The sequence below is a fragment of the Schistocerca gregaria genome, chromosome 1, assembly GCF_023897955.1.
Source record: "Schistocerca gregaria isolate iqSchGreg1 chromosome 1, iqSchGreg1.2, whole genome shotgun sequence".
Lineage (NCBI taxonomy): Eukaryota > Metazoa > Arthropoda > Insecta > Orthoptera > Acrididae > Schistocerca > Schistocerca gregaria.
The window spans coordinates 784477188-784500024 of record NC_064920.1 but is presented as its reverse complement, the minus strand read 5'-3'; the positions used below and the strand labels follow the sequence as shown (position 1 = coordinate 784500024).

Genomic DNA, 22837 nt, shown 5'->3' with positions numbered 1-22837 from the left:
ATACTCATGCCACAAATAATGAGACTAATGAGCAGGGGCACTACATTAGGAGTGTGTGGCAAAAATTGAGAATTTGGATCTGAAGGGAGGTGTGATAGGGTAGTCCGCACAGTTGTGAGGAGCACTGTGTCTGGATAGCATAGTGGTCAGTGCATCAGCCTAGTAAGCGGGAGGCTCGGGTTCGAATCCCGGGCTGGCACAAATCTGCAACTTGTCCCATTGACATAAATTAATGCTCACTGGCAGCTAATGTCCTTCATTCCTTAGAAGCACTTATAAAACAACTTTTTATGTGTTCACTGTCTGTAAATGGTTTTATTCCCTTATCAGTCTCTTGGCTAACTACTGCATCCAGTAATTACATGCGAAAGTTGATTTTTCTTGCCACTTCTGAAGTTTCTAAACTGCTTTCTTCATTGCATCACTGACAGGATATTTAGTACTAAATGACAAATATTTAGATGTTAAGTGTTTCTCCAAATTTGATTTCTTGTTATTAACCAATTTTTGGAAGACCATTTAACTGTTGAATAAATGCAAAACTCTCAGTCAATTCAAATTCTATGGGTTTTGTCTTCCATTTTTCTTTGCTGCTTCTCTGTAGCCAAGTCAAACAGGACACCTAAAATTTATGTTTTGTTTTATAACCAACACAAAATAATTACAATTCTTAAAACTGGTGACCACAAGCTCCTATAGGATTTGCAGCTGGTTGGAAAAATACAGAAAACACTAAGCTTTAAGAACACACTTTTGACACCTGAGCACAATTTTCATACACAACTAGCACTAACCACTGCATAATGAGACTGCTGACTGACTGGCTCATTCAACTCATGCATGAACCATGCATGCCTGGCCCACAGGTTGATTGAAACTTCAGGTCCCCTCAATGCAAAGAATGATAGTGAGTGGATGAGAAAATGCCACTGAAGGGGGGGGACACAACTTATAAACAGAGGCAACTGCAATTTCCATCTGCAAGGATGATGCAAGTAATATATGCATGGGTCACAAAGTTTCAATCACACTCTTGTATGTGGTATTTTGCAGAAGAGAGCCACTCAAAGGGCCCAGCAGCCACATATGCACATGAGCCACAGTTTGTTACCAACCACTGTCCTATCCCATTAAAGGAAAGAGCACCACTGAAACAGCACATCATATGGAAACTCCATTGTAACTGCAGCACAGACTTCACTGATCAAGGTGGTGCAACGGTTAGCAGACTGGACTCACATTCAGGTGGACAACAATCCAAATTTAGGTTTCCTGTGATTTCCCTATATCACTCCACGTAAATGCCAGGACAGTTCCTGTGAAAGGGCATGGCCAATTTCCTTCCCCATCCTTGACACAATCCAAGCTTGTGCTCCATCTCTTATGACCACAATGTCGATGGGCTGTTAATCCCAATCTTCCTTTTTTAATATGGAATGGGCACCATCAAACCACAGGCACAGGCAAGGTTGATCATGTAAGGTTATGCTACTAAGTAGAAATAGTTGCACTTCCAGTTCAAAGAGAACATGCATATGACAACAGTGAAGGTCAATAGGAATTTGTGCATCTGTGAAAAGATCTAGGCGTAAAACATACAACTACTACAACAGTCATACCTTAGCAAAAGATCTGACTGAGAATCTGAGAACATTCTTACCCTATGTAAATTTGTTATATGGGACTAAGGTTTCCATCCAGCCACTTGTTGACCAGTCTGATGTGGCAGTTGAAGATAGTAAAATGAAAGGTGAAGTTCTAAATTTTACATTTAAGAAATCGTTCACACAGGAGAATCATACAAATATGCCATCATTTGCCCATAGAACAGACTCCCATGTGGGTGACAGTAATAAATATCTCAGGCGTAGAGAAACATCTGAAAGGGTTGAACATAAATAAGAAACAGATGGAATCCCAATTTGATTTTACAAAGAGTACTCTACGGCATTGCCCCCTTCCTTAACTTGCATTTATCACAAATCTCTCATCCAGTGCAAAGTCACAATTGACTGGAAAAAAGCGCAGCTGACTCCAATATGCAAGAAGGGTAAAAGGACAGACCCGGAAAATTACAGACAAATATCCTTAACATCAGTTTGCTGCGGAATTCTTGAACATATTCCCCATTTGAATATAATAAATGTTCTTGATACCGAGGACCTTATGTCCACAAGTCAGGGCGGTTTTGAAAGCATGACTCATGCAAAATTCAGCTTGCTCTTTCCTCACATGATATACTGCAAACTATGGAATGAAAGGCAACAGCCAAATTCCATGTTTCTAGATTTCCAAAAAGCATTTGACCAGGTACCCCACTGCACACTGGTAACACAGGTATGGGCATATGGAATAGGTTGCCAGATATGTGAGTAGTTTTAAGTCTTCTTATGTAACAGAACCTAGTATGTTGTTCTCGACAGCAAATGCTCATCAGGAGCGCCTCAGGGAGGTGTCACAGGACTGCTCTTACTCTCTGTATACATAAATGATGTGACGACAGATAGGGGAGCAGCAAATCTGTGGCTGTATACTGATAATGCTGTGTTGTACAGGAAGGTGCTGAGTTGAGTGACTATAGGAGCATGCAAGATGACAGACAAAATTTCTGGTTGGTGGGATGAATGACAGCTAGCTCTAAATATAGAAAAACTTAAAGTAATGCAGATGAGTGCATAAAACAAGCCCATAATGTTTGAATATAGCATTAGTAGAGTCCTAATTGACGCAGTCATGTCATTTAAACACCTGAGTATCACATAACAAAGTGATATGAAGGTGAATGATCATCTTGGTTCATTGGGAGAATTTTGGGAAGTGTGGTTAATCTGTCAAGGATGAATGACAGCTAGCTCTAAATATAGAAAAACTTAAAGTAATGCAGATGAGTGCATAAAACAAGCCCATAATGTTTGAATATAGCATTAGTAGAGTCCTAATTGACGCAGTCATGTCATTTAAACACCTGAGTATCACATAACAAAGTGATATGAAGGTGAATGATCATCTTGGTTCATTGGGAAAATTTTGGGAAGTGTGGTTAATCTGTCAAGGGGACCATATGTAGGTTGCTAGTGTGGCCTATTCTTGAGCACTGCTTGACTGTTTGGGAACTGCACCAGGTCATATTAAAGGAAGACATCAAAGCAATTCATAGGTGGGCTGCTAGATTTGTTACCAGTAGGTTTGAACAACGTGTGAGTATTACAGAGATGCAATGGGAACTTGTGGAAATCCCTGGAGTGAATACAATGTTCTTTTCAAGAAACTCTACTGAGAAAATTAAGAGAACTGACATTTAAGCTGACAACAGAACGATTCTACTGCCACTAACATACATTTTGTGTAAGGACCATGAAGATAAGAGAAATTAGAGTTCATATGAAGGCACAGGAAAGGAAATGACTAGAATTGGTACAGTGTACCCTCCACCATGCAGAGTGGCTTGCAGAGTATGTAGATTTGGATGTAGATGTGTATGTAGCTGTATACAACATCAATGAAACAAGACTATGTGCTGCCAGCTATGAAAAGCAGCTAACACTTGTGGCACATAGTGTGCATGTTACTATAAACAGACCAGTCAATGAGTTGACAGTGTAAGTGCCTTCTTATGTTGCTTCAAGAGTGAGATCAGCTGGCTGCAATTACCAGTTTTGTGATGTGTTGAAAATGAACATTTCATTAACATGGAGATCATAATTAACATCCAAACTCCAGCATTCAAGCAGTAAGAGATCTCTACCTATCTATTGCATGAGCACAAGGGGTAACGTCAATGACTGCTTCATAACTCATTTGATCTGGATCCTTTCTCCTTACCATCAGCAGTCTCTCCAACAGATCCTTCTTAACTGCAGTCCCCCTAATCTCAATATCCTTTACTCTCTTGTCCTGTTCCCACCTCTGACCATGTTTCCCATCTTTTACCAGGAACCCCCACAAAAAAGAAGTCTTACTCTTTCACCATGACAAACTCACTTTTGTTTGAGTAGTAAGTCTATTGGTTTATGGGGCTGTGTAGCTGGACTCACATGAGTGAAATTTATACAGAACAACAGCCATGTGGTAGTAGTCACAGAGGAGCATGTAGCCATGTGATTACCAAGAGGAAGACAAGTGAAACCCAAATACTGAAAGATTCTGTACCACCTGTAGCGCATCTGTAAAATAAGTCTTATATTAGTTTCTTGGTAAACACTTTACTTTCAGGATGAATAAATTAAGTATTTTCTTCACTACAAATCTTTATCTAGCAGTTTTACATGAACTATTTGGTTCAAAAAACTGAATCTTTGGCATCTCCTAGTCTTACAATACAGATTGATACCAATCCTTGCATAATTGGTTATAATTACTGTAATGTTTCAAAATTCAGTAACCCTTGACACTTAATTCAAATAGCTTACAGGAAAAATGCTATCACTGAGCACTTTACATGTTAAACAAATAGGGTACACACTGATGTGTATAAACTGCATCTAACAAATTGCTTTTAAAGCTGAAAAATAAACCACATTGCTTTTCACAGTTTGGAGTAAATGGATTTCATACAGTATCGCTAGTCCACACTGTACTCTCATAGATGCGTTGTAGTGTGGCGTGCTGAAATCATTAAGTGTCTATTGTCTCTGTTGTACATAGTTTGTCAACTTGAATGAAAAGTACATCAATAAGTAGAGGCAAGGTGATTGCATAAATTATTACAATATTCCTAGCAGAATGAAGCACACTGCACAATAATTGTTTAATAGTATGCTTCTGCGAGTTCTGCCAAGCTGTTGTTTCCATTTTATGTACCTGTGAACTCCATTTTATACATAATATGGAAACAATAACTCAGCACAAAACTCAGAAGCACACCAGAGGCACACCATTAATCAGTCAAGATGAGAAAACCTGAAAGATCACAAAAATGGTTTTCTACTGGCAAAATTTGAAGGATTATTTTATAACTCATATTCTATTACACTTACCTTGCAACCTGAGGACTTAATGACTGTAGAGCAGCAAGCTGACTACGCAGATCAGTAATTTCCAACTGAAGCTGCTGTAACTGGTGATTATAACTTTCATTTGAGCTGTTTCTTGCCTGAATGAGGAGAGCACGTGCCTTTTGCTTCAATCTGCAAAGCCCAAGTGTATATAAATAGGGGGATGTATTTCTGCATGCAACACACAGGAATAGCTTCAGCGATTATGTATAATGAAAAATGAAGCTTTAGCACTTGCAGACTTATCAAACAATACAGACAGACTACTATTCAAAATCATGTAAATGAAATTACTCAAATAAAATTTTGACTTTCATTTATGCAAAGTGAGTTCAATGATCCACAGTTGTGTGCCTGGAACTGTGAAGAGGACTATAACCATTAGGTCAATTTATGACTATCACAGCCTCTGTCTGTCCATAAAATGTGCCACTAAATTTCAGTAAATGCCTTCAATGTGATGAAGAGTTGCATAGCAATTTTTGGGCTGGTTAACACTGTATCTCATCCAAGGAATACTAACTGGTTTATCTTGATGGCCTGTATCAGCCACTCTATTCCAACGTCCCTTTTTGTCAAATCTACATTGTTACAAGTTCCACTTATATGAGCAGGAGCAAAGGCATATTGAAATAGAGTATGGCTAATGCCAAATCATTGCCACAGAATGAGTAGTGATGACAATGTGCCCTCTGCTACAGTGGGAACAGTGCACTCCTGTAAGAAACAATCACTCAACATTCAATAGGTATGGATCTGCTCACTGGAGAGGAAGAATATTATTCTATAACAACACAGTGTGTTGTTAGCATTAATATAACTGGCAGTAGGCACACTCTGCCATGATCCTCAATGTATGTGGAGTGGCTCATCCCACAGAATCCAAGTGCAAACAGCTCTCCGCAATTGTGTAATTGTTAAACTTTCTGCTAAATGTCAATAAAAATCTTGTGTCTATGTTTTTTAATGACGTTTTTCAATTTTATTAAATTATTTACTGAAACACTAAGTTTCTAGAATGAGATTTTCACTCTGCAGCGAAGTGTGCGCTGATATGAAACTTCCTGTCAGATTAAAACTGTGTGCCCGACCGAGACTCGAACTCGGGACCTTTGCCTTAGTTTTAATCTGCCAGGAAGTTTCATATCAGCGCACACTCCGCTGCAGAGTGAAAATCTCATTCTGGAAACATACCCCAGGCTGTGGCTAAGCCATGTCTCCGCAATATCCTTTCTTTCAGGAGTGCTAGTTCTGCATGGTTCGCAGGAGAGCTTCTGTAAAGTTTGGAAGGTAGGAGACGGATACTGGCAGAAGTAAAGCTGTGAGTACCGGGCGTGAGTCGTGCTTCGGTAGCTCAGATGGTAGAGCACTTGCCCGCGAAAGGCAAAGGTCCCGAGTTCGAGTCTCGGTCGGGCACACAGTTTTAATCTGCCAGGAAGTTTCACTAAGTTTCTGTCTATCAGTGTGTTTGAGTGGGTTGGTCTAGATTAGAAATAAATGAATCCCTGATTTGACTTTTTCCCAACACATCAGTATGAACTAATTGGAAAAATTTCATGACTGCGATGAACAGTCACTGAACAGTATCATCCTTGTCATTTCAGCCATAGTCATCTGGATCAATTTCCATTGACCATTTTTCACCACTAACTAAACATTTTTATTCTTCCATCAGAAACGCACCTGAATGTAGACTGAATAATGACAGAAGGACCATGATGTATCTCACAAGGGAAACTCATCATCAACCTCCCCCCCTCAGATTTACTGGTAAGAGTGCCCTATGGATAGACCATCAAAAACTGGACACAGATCAACCATGAAAACAGGAAGAAGGTGGGGAAAAAAACAAAACAGAAATAGTGGATCTGCCAAGAACAAGAAGTGCTGTAAGGAGCAGCTGGAAACAGCAATGGTGTCATGGATAAGTGGTCATGGTGTCTGACTGCCAAGCAGGTAAGCTGTGTTCAAAACCCCCTTGTGCCATTCACTTTTTTTTCACCACAACTGTCCGTCCAGCGATTGAAATGATTTGTTCTCTTTCCACAGTCTTGTGGTAAGAGTATGTTACCATCACTAGTAAATGTGATGAATAGTGAGAGCATGAGAGATACCATATAGAAATGAAAACAACAAATAAATATGTGTGATCTATGTTACAACAAAGGAATTCAAGACTACCAAAACTGAATGCAATTTCAAAAATGTTAAAAACATATGTTTTGGCAAATCACAGAGAAACACTGTGATTGTGAAACTGTTCCAGTCATTTGTTGCAGCTTATGTGACAAACTATTGTGTTTTAATCCTTTCCTTGGGATTGATCATATTCACATTCAAATAAACACCTATATTGGGCAAGGAGGCATATCTCACTCACTTACCAGTCGTACAAGTTTGGTGCGTTGATAAGAGATCCCTATGATGTGACACACATACTGTAACTAACGCTGTGTATGACACACCACACGTTTTCCGATGGAGGATTCAGTTGACTTGTCACTCTGTCATCATACGATTGCGGTTCCCATTTGAAAGCCACTTCCTTTCGACTGCTAATAGAGTAGCAATGCTGAATCAACTGTCCTTATAGGTTCCTACCTTACAGCTCACTGTTGCAAATGGACATTACACCATGATGCAAACAGAAATTTGAATAAAGTGAACAGTGGGGGGGGGGGGGGGGGAAATACTGGCACGTGGGAGGTTTGGACATGGCTCATCCGCATGGTGGTCCACCACCATAGCCACGACAGCATTTCCCTTCCCAGGTGCTCTATATTGCACTTTTTGTTCTTGGACCATTCACTGTTTTTATTTTGCTTCTTTTTCACAGTGCAGTACCTTCTCCCTGTTTTCATGTTTGACCTGTGTTCAGTTTTTGACAGGCTGTCCACTGGTTCCTCTTACCACTAAATCTGACAGGGATGAATGTGGAGTTTCCCTTGTTAGTGTCACATAAAATATAAGTATATTACCATTGAGAATGTATCGTGCTTCAACTTATAGAGTGAATCATCATTTCCCAACTACCAATTATCATTGATCCGTGTACCCATAGGGAAGTCATTTTATAACATCTTAATGTACCTCTATTAGGCATGGCATATTTTGCACCAGCTCTTGCTGCTGTACATCTTGGCTTCACATACAAAATGTTCATAGAACACCTTACCTATGAAACAACATTCAATTAATTGCCCTTGTTATTGTTGCAAAATGAAACATGCAAAGACACTTGTCTAGGACTAGCTTGGACAGCCTTGGCTGTTTTTTTAGTGCTGTCCAGGGGCAAGAGTCAAAGGTTGCAAAAATGTCCGGGGTTTGAGAATTTTTGACTGATGAGGATTTTTTTACATATCTATATCCAAAACAAGAGTGAAAATTGGCCATTTTTCAAAAATACTTACTACTGTTATCAACCTTCCATCAGAAACATGTTTGACAGCACACTTTTAAACATTATTTTAGGGCTGTACCTCTCCCAACCGACTTGGAAGCAAGTACTGACACTGATGGGTAGGTGTGGCTACTGATCCAACCACAACATTTTCCTTGTCATTTGGCAACAGGGGCAATGTGACTATGTTGTTTTTGTGTGAGAAATAACTTATCTACACATTTTGGTCACTTCATCTCTATTTGTTTTTCGCCTCATCGTTAAGCAATGGGCAAAAGGAAAGTTAGTTCTTTTTTTTTTACCTGTGACAGGGATAAGATTTTTAAACAGTGCAATGACACTAACGATAAACTTGTCTGTTGCACACTATGTATTGGATGATTTTTCTGTTGCACTTATATCGAAATGGGTAATGTTAAAGACCACATGAAAACAGTTAAACCTACGAGTGCTATTTTCATCAAACATAACAGATTATTAAAAACTGAAGATGGGAATTGTTATCTGGAGTGTGCTGCTGAAGAGGCTATACTTTCACACCACACTGCTACACATGAACTCAGTTTCAAAATATCAGATTGCAGTTAATAAGTTATATGAACTAAAATTCTTATCTGCTAGAAACAAAATCTGAGGCAATTATTGTTATCATTAAGTTGCCATTTATGTCTGATGATGTGTCGCATTCTCTGCAAACCATTAGTCACATAACAATAACAATGGATAGATCAAACAGCAGTGAGGTAAAATTGTTTCGATTGTTGTAAGATATTTCAGTCAGGAGGAGGGAATTCAAATTATACTTTGTGTCATGAGGAACAACTCAAATTTTGACTTCATATTTTTTTCAAGGCATGAGAAAATACAAACTAGAATAAAAGTTAGTTCATTATATTGCTCATAACACTCACAGTAATTTTTGTGGTGCGAAGAGAAACAGGAATGAATATGTGTTAAGGAAAGTTCATAGTGATGTAAATAAATCTATTTTAGGATTGGTTGTTAAATCCACATTGTTCACAAACAGTTTCTGAAAAAAAACTCTAGTGGAAAATACAACTGAATAAATAAAGTTTAAATTTTAAGTAAACTTTTAAATATTTTGGACCCAAAAAAACTATAAATTTCCTTCATGTCACGTCCATGGTCACATTACAGTTACTTAATAATCAGAATGCAGCAAGAGTTGGTGTCCTTTCGGATTAATACCACCTCTAACTTTGTAGCCATTGTTGAGTGACAAAGTTATGCCTACATAAAGTAGCTGTTTGTAGCTTTCCAGCAGAAAAACAATATTAATATTAACTCAGTAATTCATCTCATATACAATATTTTTACATAAGTATAGGGTGGGAATTAGTTTAATTTTCTGTTTACCATACCGACTGTGTATCTGGCTGTGGAGAACCATTGCACTCTGAAGATCTTTTATTTCTTTTCGCAGTTTCTGCTCAAGTTCAGTAGATTCTTCTCGATTTTCTTGCAACAGCTTCTGATAATGGCAAATCGTTTCATCCTTCTGACCAATCACAATCTTAAGAGCTTCAATTGTTTCCTACCAGTCAAACAGAAGGCATTAGTAATTATGATTATTATCATTAACTTCAAATAAAAATTATTATTTTTTAAAGCAAATTATCTGCTTACCTGTTGCTTTTGACTATCGTAACCACTTTCACAATTATGATTCTGGATCTGTTCTTCTAGAATCAACATTTTTCCTTTCAGTTCTTCAATTTCTTCTCTATCTCCTCTTTCAGGGGCATTTAGTATTCTATTTTCCTAAAAACGTAAATTATTGTTAAGTAAATTATGCTACTGTACACTAAAACTGTCACCATTTAAAAAATATTTCTGAAGTGCTTCATTTATCAATCAATGCCAGTAATCAGACAGTTGTAATGAAGATATATACTCTCATTAAAGTCATTCCAGGTGTACTTCCATGTATAAGATGTTGTAGCTGCGCATACAGGAAGATAATACTGAGATTCATACCAGCCAAGGAAGACTATAGACTTATTGCATTTCATCTCACATTAACAGATAATGCTGCAGCTGCTGATGCTGCTGCTGATGATGATGATGATAATGATAATGATAATCATAATGATAATAATAATAATAATAATAATAATAATAAAGAAATTACAGGCATCACAGCTGGCAGAATCAGGCCTTTCTGGAATAATACAGCATTCTGCTAGTAGAACGAAAAGCTGGCAAGTGAAGAAGCAAAGACACAAAAGACCAGCTCCTGAATGACAAAATGATTCTGGAAATCTGCCAAAGCTGTGAAACAAAAAGTATGAGGGTGAATCAAATAGTAATGGGATTTTTGTTTCTTAGCATCAACAGTTGGCAGAACTGGATCCGTGCTTTTAGTATTGTTGGGTGTGGCTGTTATGAGTGGGGAGAGCCAACCATTACATACTACCACAACAGCTTCGTCAGTACTGCTCAAAATATCGCAGGAACAGGTGCAGCTCTCCATTGTGCAATGCATGCGTAATTGTAAAATTTCTTGCTCATGAAGAAGTTCAAGTGACAGTAATTTTCCAGAAATTGACTGCACAATTTGGTGATCAAATGTTGTCATGGATGCATGTGTTCACCTGGATAGAGGCAGCTGGAGGACAAGGACTAGGAAAGGATGATGTCAGGGCAGTTATGGGAACAGAGGATATGTTACAGGGAGAGTTTCCACACGCACAGTTAAGATTGTTGGTATTGGTAGGAAGAACCTAGATGGCATACACTGTGAAAGACTAATTAGAGTCAAGCACTTCATAATGCGCTGCATGCACGGAAATGCGGGTACAGCTCTCCCTCAGTTACAGTTAGGCAGTGGTCATTCATGGCAACAGACAGCTTCTGAGTGATCATGCTGATGCACAATGGTGCACAGATGTTGCAGGTAAGTTGAAAGACTACACCCCTGCTTTCACAGGTTTTGATGGAAAAGGAAATGCCAGTGACAGGACTGGAGGGGGTGATAGTGTGAGGACATATGGGACAGGTCTATGATCAAGTCTTTTACAAGGGCATGGGATGAGCCACAGGGCAAGGGTTTGGGAGTAGGTTGGAATAAGGATGGACAGGGATACTGCATTGGTTGGGTGGCTTAATGCCACTGAAAGAAGCGGGAAGGGAGGGGGCTGGCCATGACAAGGGTACTCAGAACCCTAGCGATGAATGTGATTCACTTGCTCCAGTCCTGCAAGGTACTGAATCAAGAACGGGATGCTGCTTTATGGTCAGTCAGTATGTAGGGGATGGTAAGTGACTGGAAAGACAAGATGTGAGAGCTCTGTTCCTGGACAAGGTGGGGAGGGTAATTTCGGTCTGCAGAGGTCTCAGTGAGACTCTTTTGAGAAGAACTGCTCTTCCCTGCAGGAGCAATGACCATGGGTGACTACACTGTATAGGAGAAATATTATGATGTGGAATAATGACAGCTGTCAAAACATAGCTGTTGTTGGTAATCGGTAGGTTCAATGTGGACAGAAGTACTGATGTAACTATCCATAAAGTGGAGGTCGACATTGAGGAATGTGGTTTGTTAGGCTGAGGAAAAATAGATGAAATTAAAGGAGGAGAAGGTGTTTAAGTTCTGGAAAAATGCCTTTGGTCTAGGTCATGAAGATGTCATCAGTGAATCTATAACAGGTTAGGGATTTGGGATCTCAGTGGCTAGGAAGGATACCTTTAGATGGCCCATGAACAGGTTGGCATAGGACAGTACCATGTGGGTGCCCATGACTATACGGCAGAATTGTTTACAGGCGATTCCCTCAAATGAGAAGTAATTATGGGTGAGGATATAGTTGGTCATCGAGACTGAATGTAACGGTGTTTGGTACATACAGATAAAACTATGGTAAAGTAGACCGAAAATAATACCACATTTATTCAGGATACAGTCACTGGCCCCGTTAAAAGCCTGCATAGTACCGACTTTCAAATTATTTTCTTGAAAGACAAACACGAGACCACACAATATTTTTACCTTTCCCTGAGAGCTAGGGGAGGGAGAGGGGTTTACAGGCATCCAGGTATTGAAGGTGTGTGATTGAACCCTCACAATGAGCCACAGTCCAAGGCCTAGGGTTGGCATCAGAGCCCTGAGAAAAGGATTCAGATTGGCAGTAAATTGTGCTAAGACAGGAGTTCTTCAAATGAGGAATCGCGGAGCAGTCAGCACAATTACCACGCAATTCCCAACAATGACTGACTTATCAATGGTTGTGCGCCAACCTAAGTACTACTCAGTGGAGATATACAGTTCAGACTATGTTGAGGCACATGACTCCCAGAGGGTAATAGTCCCACATTGACTGTGCCTTCTTTCGTTGACCAACACACTGCCAGATGGCGAGCATAGCACCTGCAGTGGTGACGTCCTCAGTTCCCAGCAATAACAAACTGTGTTTTTATTATCCTTGTTGTTGTTGTTGTTGTTGTTGTTGTTGTGTTGGTTGCAACACAGAACAGTTTAGAATGTAGCTGGTTTGCAGACTCCTATGCTGATAGGTTATACCAGAGACTAAGCCAATCGTGGGATGCAGGTGTGTGTGCAGCTGAAGTCCAGTCACAGTGCAGGTACACATACTGCATCCCTTTTCCTTGGGGAGATGATGGTAAAGCCATCATACTAGTAGCTGCAGATCTTACATTCCCTTCCCCCTTGAGGAATGAGATGGCAAAGGCTTCAAGTCATTGCTGTGGAGCACACGCCCCTTCCTCCCATGGAGAGAATCAGACGGTGGTACCAACGAGATGCTGGAAGCCAAATTCCAGAACTGGTGCCTCAGGTTGAGAAGTGTTGTCATGCAGATGTTATGGTCAGGCCAGATATAACTGTGAATAGCAGAGTGGGCAAGAAGAGGCACAACTGAGGAAGGGAACAAATTAAGGCTAGGATGTCACAAAAGGACCAGTGGCATAAAGCAACCAGAAAAGAATGCAGAAAGGAAAAGAGCGGGTCACTCGAGGAATCCATTGAGTGGAGCAAAGCTGCCAAAGGAAGAATGGCAGCATGGCAGGAAGAGGGCATGCACACCAGAAAAATGGTCCATTGCAGGCTCACCATCTTGTTGTGGGCAAAAGCATGTAGGAGAAGGGAGCGAAAAAGTGCCATATCCAGTGGTCTACTAAGAGCTCACTGACAGAGCATTTGTTGGAGCACTGAAGGAAAAAAGGTAGGCCTTTGGTAAAGAATGAGGACTGGAGCACCCTGTTAAGCCAAGGAGGCCAGTGGAAGGAGGGCAGTGCATTGGCAGAGTCTGTTGCATACTTAGTCACAACAGGCTGGCGGAAACTTGGAGGCAGATGATCCTGCCCTGTCCTGGAGGCAGTTGATCCTCAGAACCCTGGAGGTGGTAGGCTCTGGTGGCAGGATGACCCTGAAGTTCAGATGACCCTGGAGACAGATGACCCTGGAGACAGACGACCCTGGAGACAGACGACCCTGGAGACAGACGACCCTGGAGACAGACGACCCTGGAGATGGGCAAATGCCAGCCATGAAGCAGCACAACTGAGCTGAAGCCCCGTGCCCAACTGGTGTCCATAGCAGTGTCACCTTATAGAAGAGGACCTATCTAAGCTGCAACATTTGGACGCAACAGAAAGGAGCATCAGGCAGTGGTAGTAGGGTGGCAGCCAGACGGAGGACAAGATTTTAGGCTACTGGGACATATTGCAACCCTGCCTCGGAAAATGTCGAGAGCATAAGCCATGCTAAATCCAGAACAGAAAATGACTATAGGCAGGACCAGAGGCAAACAGAGAGCATGGTGCTAATAACAGAACAAGAACTGAAAGTGGCAGCACTGGAGACAAACAGGCAAGGACAGCAGACCTAATTGGCAAGCACACATTCATTGAGTATACCTGAGTGCAAAGATGTCGCATGTCACCGCCACACTGGAACCCACAAAAAATGTGTGATCTCACTTTAATTCCTTTGTCTGAACAGTACCACCTCGAGAAGAGGACCTACAATGGCTGCAACATGCAAAGCTACAAAAGCAGCTTCAGGCGGAGCTGCAAGTGGCAGCAACCAGATGGTGCAACGGAAGAGATTACTGTGGGGCCATAACTATCCTCATTGCCAATCTATCATGTACTGTGGTTCAATAAATACAGATAAAACAGCATCAAGTAGATTGGTAGCTATCACACATTTATTCAGCATACAGTTACAGGAAGAAGAAGCATCTATACTGTCTATGTTGATTACAAGACAGCATAGCACTTAGTAAGTAACCACTTAGGGAGTTACTGGAGGAGATATCACCAAGATGGTAACTACATTGAAGATGTATGATGGAGCTGTAACAGTGAGGCACAGGCCACGGCTTAGGTCCGAAAGGTGGTGCCTGCCGAGGAGGATTCGTCAGACTAGCACCAGTATGCAATTACTCCAAATTGGGAACAGCAGAGCGATCACTGCAATTTGCAGTTGCAGTCCAGAGTGTAGATGCAGGTACTGCAGATACCAGGAAGAATGCTGTAGGTCTGGAGTAAGATGGACAGTGGGAAAGATAGTGTTCAATGGTGAGAAGGCCATGGGCATTGGGGATGTTGATGTAGAGAGAAGTGACATTAACAGCGGGAAATAGGATGTTGGGTCGAATTTTAGAGCTCTGGTAGAGGAAATGCTTAGTGGCTGGGACCTTGTGCAGTCCATGACACTGCACATGGCTGTTGTTATTGTGATGGAGAAAGGTGTTACCAAGCTGTAAGGGTAAAAGTGACTGATATGTTGTTTGATAAGCTTATTTCATGCAAACTATTTGGATGTGCATTCTTAAGATACAGCAGTTCCTTTCAGCAAAGCAATGTAAATTGTGTTGTTAATTACATACCTCTATCGTCTGCACTGACTTGCTTTCTAATGTTTTTGCACAAACATCCATTTCTGATTGATATTCTGTGGGTGTCTCTGGGAACTGTGTTGCTATTTCAGTCTTCTCTTTTTCTGCATTGGATGGGTCTTCTGTTAAGCTTTCTTTCAGGTCCTTTAGTTGTTGCTGCAAAGTCTCCTGTGGTAGATTTCACAGTATTCCCACAATCAGTTGAAAGATATTTACAATAACAGTTACAGCTAGTGTAAAAGAATAAATAACATTGTTTATACAGCTTGTACTACTTTACTGATGAACTCACATGTTTCACAAGTTTGGAACTATCGCAATTAATTCACTCCTGAACAAAGTGTTAAAGAAAATGTATGGCACAAAACAGCTCAAACTTACCATAGAAATGTAAATGATAATTATGCAAATGTGGAAAACTTATGAAGATTGCAATTAATAATTTTTCTATTTTTCACAATAAGTCACTGCTGTTGAATTCTTGTTGACCAGTGTTTCGGAACTTCATTCTATGATGAATTTCCTCCCCAGAGCCACAAATTCAGCTCTTTCTACATAAATTCTTAACAATAGCAATAATTTTGTGTTCCAAACAGCTGCAGACTGATGCCAATGATTTCTCACCCTGAACGGTTTCCATGTCTCTGACCCAGGTATGTGAGGTTAAATTGTCTATCTTAAATAGATCCATTTACTACAACTTGTTTCTCACTTTTAATAGATGAAAATGCTGCAGATACCAGCTGATTTTGTTTGCATATCAGTTTGACATTGCTTGGTAACTGCAAATTTTTTCCCCTATCTCCATTTTAATCATTTGTGAACTGTATGTGAAAGTCAGATAAAGATATCAAGAATTGTTGAGGTAAGTGCTGAAAACCTGTCTTAGGAGAAAAGTAGCATTTTAATAATTTCCATCAAATTTAGGGTTGGTTATGCAGTTATCCCGTACAAAGAATCTACTGAGTTATACAATGACAATAATTCATTAAAATTAAATGTGTATTGAATACATTCACTTATGCATGCCTTTCTGATAGCAAACCACCTTCATAGAAAAGGTTGTTAATGCATGCCTGTTTCATGGTCCTCAGCGAGTAGGTAATCAGGCCAAGACATTTTCATCATTAGTATTAGGCCAATAGTGGGAAGACAGGTGGTAATGTACCTACGGCTCCTGATCACCAGGTTTTGTGTCAGTGTTCTAGTTAAAGCCAAATCTCTCTACAATGCCTCACAAAATGATGGCATATGACACTATTGACAGTGATTCACTAATTAGATGGAGACATTGAGCTCAGCAGTCTCCTTGATACTGTTCAAGATGCGTACGTTACATGCTGGCAACACAATTCTCTTTCTATTCATCATCAACAACACAAACATGGAACTAAAAACTCTACATGTGCTTAGCACAGTCTCCTGCACTGGACAGACAAATTGTGTGTGAGGGAGGAAAGCCTTTCCAATTAGGAGGGGGGGGGGGGGGGGGGGGGTCCCAACCAACAACATCATTTTTACTTTTCTTCTAACAGCAGTTAGCAGCCGGTGAATTGCTGTTACACAGAATTTTGGGAAACATATTGTGACAGGTGAAAATTTATGTTACAAACATTGTCATGCACACCAAAGTATTTCTTCTAGTGATGGTAACTGAATGATTTCAGCATTTAGCATTATTTAACGTGTATAGAATATATTTCTGTGTGTTTATTTTTGTTTGTTCCCAAAACTTGTGATCACTGATGCTATGGCGCACTTCATGTAGCAGATGAAATATTTATGACACAAGGTTATCCACCTGAGGCGGGGATGCCAGAGACTGATGTTCAAAAGACTCACTGACAATTATAACAGCCAAGATGATACGTTATCTATTATTAATATACCCTGACTGTAAAACTGCGCCAATAAAATTAAATTTTGGATTACAAAGGGTACACAAATGTGGTGAAAAAATGTGGTATCTGGAAGAGAGGATATTTACAATAAAAATGAGACATCAGTCCCCTACATGAACTGCGATGTCATTGTAACGTCACAATGCTTGACAACTTGAAATGACTATAATAAAAATTTCTCAGTTTCTGGTGGCCACTAAAACACTTTTTCATCATTGACTTATTTAATGTGAATGTTCCCCTTTACCTCAAGTAACAGATGTTTCTTGATCATCCAGGACATGATTAATTATCCTGTATCAGAAAATTGTTTTGTACTCAAACTGGAGATTCAACAAATTGTTGTGTATACATATCTTAACTGAGGGCATGGACAACAGTAAGTAATGTACTTATGTAATACAACACAAATGTTAATGCATCTTTTGAGTTAGGTGTTAACAAAATATCCATTTCACAAAATAATATTTATAAACAAGCCACCAACTTCACTACCAAAAGAAAGCTAAATACTTAAAATATTATCGTACCTCAGTTGCCTTCCATTCCTTCTGAGCATCCACTAATTCATTTTTTAAACATTCTTTCTCTTTTTCCAGTGACATAATGACTTGTCTTTCAGTTACTAAATTATTTTCCAGGTCCTTGCATTGCTTTTCCAGTTCATTATTCCTTGTCTGGAGAAAACCAAACATCAAATGTTATCAAAAATTAACAAAAGGTACTAACACATAAAAAGTCATTTATTAGTAAATTACTACTCAAACAATCACTATAAACATTTGAATTAGTGAACACTCATTTAAATTACCTGTCACTGAAATACTTTCAAAGAGAAGTACATAATGGACAAAACTATTTTAGACTTGTTCAGGTAGAATTAAAGGCTAATATCTGAATTCGGAAAACTAAGAGAGGTTAAACTGCCCTGGGATGATTTTCTGCTTTAACATAATATAACAACTGGATTTGTCTAAATCTCAAAGGCTTAACAGCCAAGTCATTAGTAACAAAGATCAGGGTGTCAAAGGAGGAGAAAGAGGTGGATGGAGGCAGAGGTGGTGGTGGAGGAGGAGGAGGAAGATGTCATTGATTAAAGAAAACAAAATAAGAGAAACCAGATACATTCAGTGAGACCAGAAATTATGAGAGTCACAGAAAATATGAAAAAAATGCAATACCTGAAGAATCTCCATATCAGGGAGCCGTTTTCGTGGTAAAGGAACTGGCATACTGTAGACAGGAACAGCTGGTTCTGAGACCCGTTCCTCATTCTTGCCTGTTTCTGAATTTGACAGACAGCTGTGCAGATTCTCAATTATTTGGTTTAACACCCTAAAAAAAACATTTAAACAGAATAATAAAAATATGATATGAGAAGTCACATCTCATTATAAAATTTTGCTCAAACAATGAACTCCCATGTCCATGTCCCTCCTTAACCCATAGCTCACATTACCACTAGAAAAAAAGACTCTTGGTGATAAAATACCTCCAAAATTAGTTAGTGCTAAAAATGATGTTACATAGTGTGATGTATATAGTACACACAAAATGAAGTGGGCTCAAATGAAAAACGTTAATGGAAATGAGTGAATTGGTGCAGACACAAAATAAATGCTACAAAAACAGTAAAATCTCTAAAAGATGTATCAGCTTCAAATATTTGTGCATTGGGTGAGAAAAGTATCTGAACAGAAACTTAAAAAGAAAAATGAAGGCAAGCAACAGACTAGCAGTTATTGCCATTTTGTTCATAACAGAGTGTAAGTCATAGAAAACTTCAACAAAATGCACCAGCAGCAACAATAATAGCCAAAACTTGAGTGATATGAGCTTTAAAAGTGATTGAAAAATATTGCATCACCTGTACTTTTTTAAGATATATGTTGTTTTTTTCCTTGGTCTATTTTGTTTTTACTGCTCTTAAAATAGCAGAATTTGTATCTGCTGGACCCAATTCAAGAGGAAATGAAAGAATCCTATGGGTCAAACATTGCAAAAGTCAATTTATGACACTGTCATTCTGAATCATAGTTGTTCTAATTGGTTACAACAAAGCTTTTTCCTGTTAACTAATGACAGGTCTAATTTCAATGATGAATTCTTCTCGGGTTATGAGCCAAGAAGAATTCATCGTTGGAATATGCCGAGAAAGACTGCAATCAGATATAAGTCTAATTTCAGTTCGTACTTTCAAGTGCAAATAACAGTGTATAGTTTCACACTAAGCACAATTTAAATACTAGAAGTGCATTACAAATGTGCTTCATGAAAGTGAAGATCATCCCATACAAAAACATTACCTGCACCTTGAGTTAAGCTCATCTCTTACTTTGGATAAACTCTCTTCTTTCTCATGTAACTGAGATTGATTTGCCACAATTACTAACTGTAATTTGACTATCTCATTCTTCTGCTGCTGAATTATATTTTCATATGACTTTTCTTTTTGTTGTGTTGCCAGAAGCTCTTGCCCCAGCTTTGCTGGAAAATTTATCACCCAGTGTTATGCAATGCAGGAGTAGGGTAAAACAAATCTTGTTTCTTATATTTGTTATCATAATATTTTCTATCCAACTGAAATAAGATTGAGTTAAAAGAGAGTATACCATCAAGTAATACCATTACAATTAAGGCTCATACAAGTCACCATAGCAATGAAAATATAACATGCAGTTAGATTTTACTGTTACAATTAAAAGGATCATGATAATGTTTTGTCACCACAAAATATGAGGAAAGTGAAACTGTGTGTGCTTACCTATTGCCGATATGTTAGAATGAAAGCTATTTGTGTAGCAAGAAACTTGTTGGATCCATCAGTTAAATAGCTGCATACAAAAGTAGAAGAGGAAAACTTGAATTTAAGGAGAAGTATGTAATAAAGGAACTACGGTTACAGTAAAAAGTTGAAAACCATGAAAGAAAGAACATAATGAGGAAAAATACAGCACAAAAAAGGGTAAATGATTAACCAATTTACAGAAGAAACTGGAAAGAAGCTTGGTTGTGCCAAAAATGTCACATGACAGAAGTTCTAGAAAGGAGGAAGTATTATAATTTAATCTATCAAGAAGATAGACTTCATGCAGAACAATTCTAAAGCAATATGGACATTAGAAGACAGTTACAGCAAGGAAATTGCCATCACTGAAGAGGACAAGGACTTTCCAATCTGGATGAAATGCGTAGAGATAGATATTAAAGAAACAAGACATGGAAAAGCGGGAGATGAAACAAAATCCCAATAGAATTTATCAAAAGCTATAAGTGTAGGGAAACTGGAACTGTTGCACTTAAGCAACATCACCTATGTGAAGGGATGCTGACTTCATTATTTCACCTAGATTGTGACAGTGCCAATCCTAAAGAAAAGCAATGCTTATAATACAGAACTATTGCTTTGTATCTCATGTCTCCAAAATTCTGTTATGAATTTTTAAATACAACCTACAGTCAAAACTTAAAGAGAGCTGAAAACTGAATAGTTTGCAGCCAGAAAAGGAAATGGGACATAGCATGTGATTGTTGTGTCAAGAAACGCTGTAGTCAGGGGTCTATAAAATTTATTTGATAGAGTAAAATGGATAAAGGTTCTGGAGACACTAGAGAAGTTTGGCATTGAATGGTAACAGAGAAAGTTAATAAGATTTGTATATAGTACAGCAAGTAAACATAAGAACTGGAGAAGAAATGAAAGAAGTATTTAAAATTGGCTGGAGTGCAAAGCAAGGATATAGTTCATCACATTTCTTGCTCATCATGTGCCTATAAAAATAATATGTATATGTGTTCAGAATGGAGGAGGAGTATCAGTAAATGGAAGGAAGATGATGTGCATTACAGTTATGGATGATACGGTATAATTTCCTTAAGATGATAAGACAACCTGCAGTAATTTCAAAGAATTGAAAAACCACCTTTGAAAAAATATGATATGAATCATAAAATGTAGGCTTTCATGGCAAGAATGTTCATTAATTAAAACTTCCAAGCTGAGAGGCCATGGTTGATCTGTAAAACTTCTTCTTCTTGACATTTTGTTGCCAACTGCGGGCAACATCTTCCGAGGTGAGTCAACAACTGGCTGCCAGACCATGGAGGTCCTGTTTATATAGAGCGCATAGAGGCCACCAACATATGTCATGTGTGGCTGACTGTAAACCTTTCTCTAACAATCATTATTCTCGATCTGTCACATTGTTTGTGCAATGTCGACTACCATATCTTGTCTAACTTTAAGCCTCCCTCTTTTCCGTTAAAATTATACTGGTTTTTCTGAATTTCTATAGCTTCTCTACACATACGAGCATAACAATGCGATGTTCTGGCTAGCATACTCGTTTCACTAAATTTGATTTCATGATCACTGTCTTTAAAAACATGTTCCGCTACAACTAATTTGTTGGTATGTCCTACTTGACAGTTCTTTTTGTGTTCGGTTAACCGAGTGTTGACACTTCTTTTCATTGTTCCAATATAAACCTTCCCACAGCTACATGGAATTTTATACATCTCAGGAGTTGCTAAGGTCTTTCGCCAATCTTAAAACACTCACTAGCCTTGTTGGTGGGTCTAAAGATTGTTTCAACTTGAAACTTGGCCATAACTTTCGCAATGTGGCCCATAATATTGCAAATAATTGGAAGAAAAACTTTTCCAACTGACAGTTGTTGTTGCTGAATGTTGTTAGAAACTTTTCTTCTGGGATGAAGTGCTCAATCTACCTTGTTGTCAGTGCATCCAATTTTCTTAAAAGCCGTTCGCAAATGATTTAGTTCATTTTGCAAAACCGGCTCACAAATCTTATTAGCTCTGTTCACCAATGTTTTAATGAGACCTTTCTTCTGCCTGGGATGACGGTTCAAATCCTTATGGAGGCAACGGTCGGTGTCTGTATCTTTTCTATACACTTTATGCCTTAGACTCCCATCTGCCTATTTAATTACTGATCCATCCAAAAATTAGTTGTCCATTGCTCTCTTTCTCCATAGTAAATTGTATCTCTGGATTAATATTATTTAGGTGCACCAAGAAACCATACAATTCCTCTTCACCGTTATTCCATTCCACAAAAGTGTCATCCACATACCGATATCACTTCAAAGGGTTTTTACTGGCAGACTGCAGCACCTGCGGTTCAAAAGATTCCATTAATAGATTAGCAACAGCTGGACTCAGAGAGTTGCCCATGGCCACTCCTTTGGTTTGTCCGTAAAACTCATATTGGAAGCTTACCCTCCTAGATTATATGGGCTACTGAAGATACATTAGCCTGATGTCCCAATGAGACTGATAATGAGTGCTATTGGATCATCAACTCAAGAGTTCATTCAATACATCTATCTACTCCATGCTCATTATACCTTTCAATTTATTTAGTTTCCTGCATGATCTGTTGTGGTCTCTGCAATTTTTGTTTTCTGGGATAGACTATGTGATCAGAATTATCTGACTCTTTTTATTATTATTTTCTCCTTAGTCACTTTACTACAATCATAAGTGGTGCCACAAGTAGATAATAATTTTAATCATAATGAAAAAGTGTAAGACAGAACAAATATTGCTCTCACAGTTTCATTTACACACTACCCCTACAGTGGTGGGTAGCACTTCTGGGCCAGTTGCATCTCATTCCAATGAACAGTTGTCTCATTA

At 38.9% G+C, this 22837-nt stretch overlaps 1 protein-coding gene across 3 annotated transcripts in view; it reads right to left on the bottom strand.

Annotated features, from left to right (window-relative positions):
• The window catches only part of LOC126269219 (centrosomal protein of 290 kDa), a 180518-nt gene that overhangs the window by 26762 nt on the left and 130919 nt on the right, over positions 1–22837 (bottom strand). For all 3 annotated transcript variants that reach the window (XM_049973976.1, XM_049973975.1, XM_049973977.1), the window contains exons 21-27: positions 19483–19663; positions 18358–18511; positions 17707–17853; positions 15267–15443; positions 10042–10176; positions 9777–9949; positions 4977–5126 (exon numbers count right to left, since the gene is read on the bottom strand). In XM_049973976.1, coding sequence (XP_049829933.1) covers positions 4977–5126; positions 9777–9949; positions 10042–10176; positions 15267–15443; positions 17707–17853; positions 18358–18511; positions 19483–19663 — 1117 coding nt within the window. The remainder of the gene's footprint in view (positions 1–4976; positions 5127–9776; positions 9950–10041; positions 10177–15266; positions 15444–17706; positions 17854–18357; positions 18512–19482; positions 19664–22837) is intronic.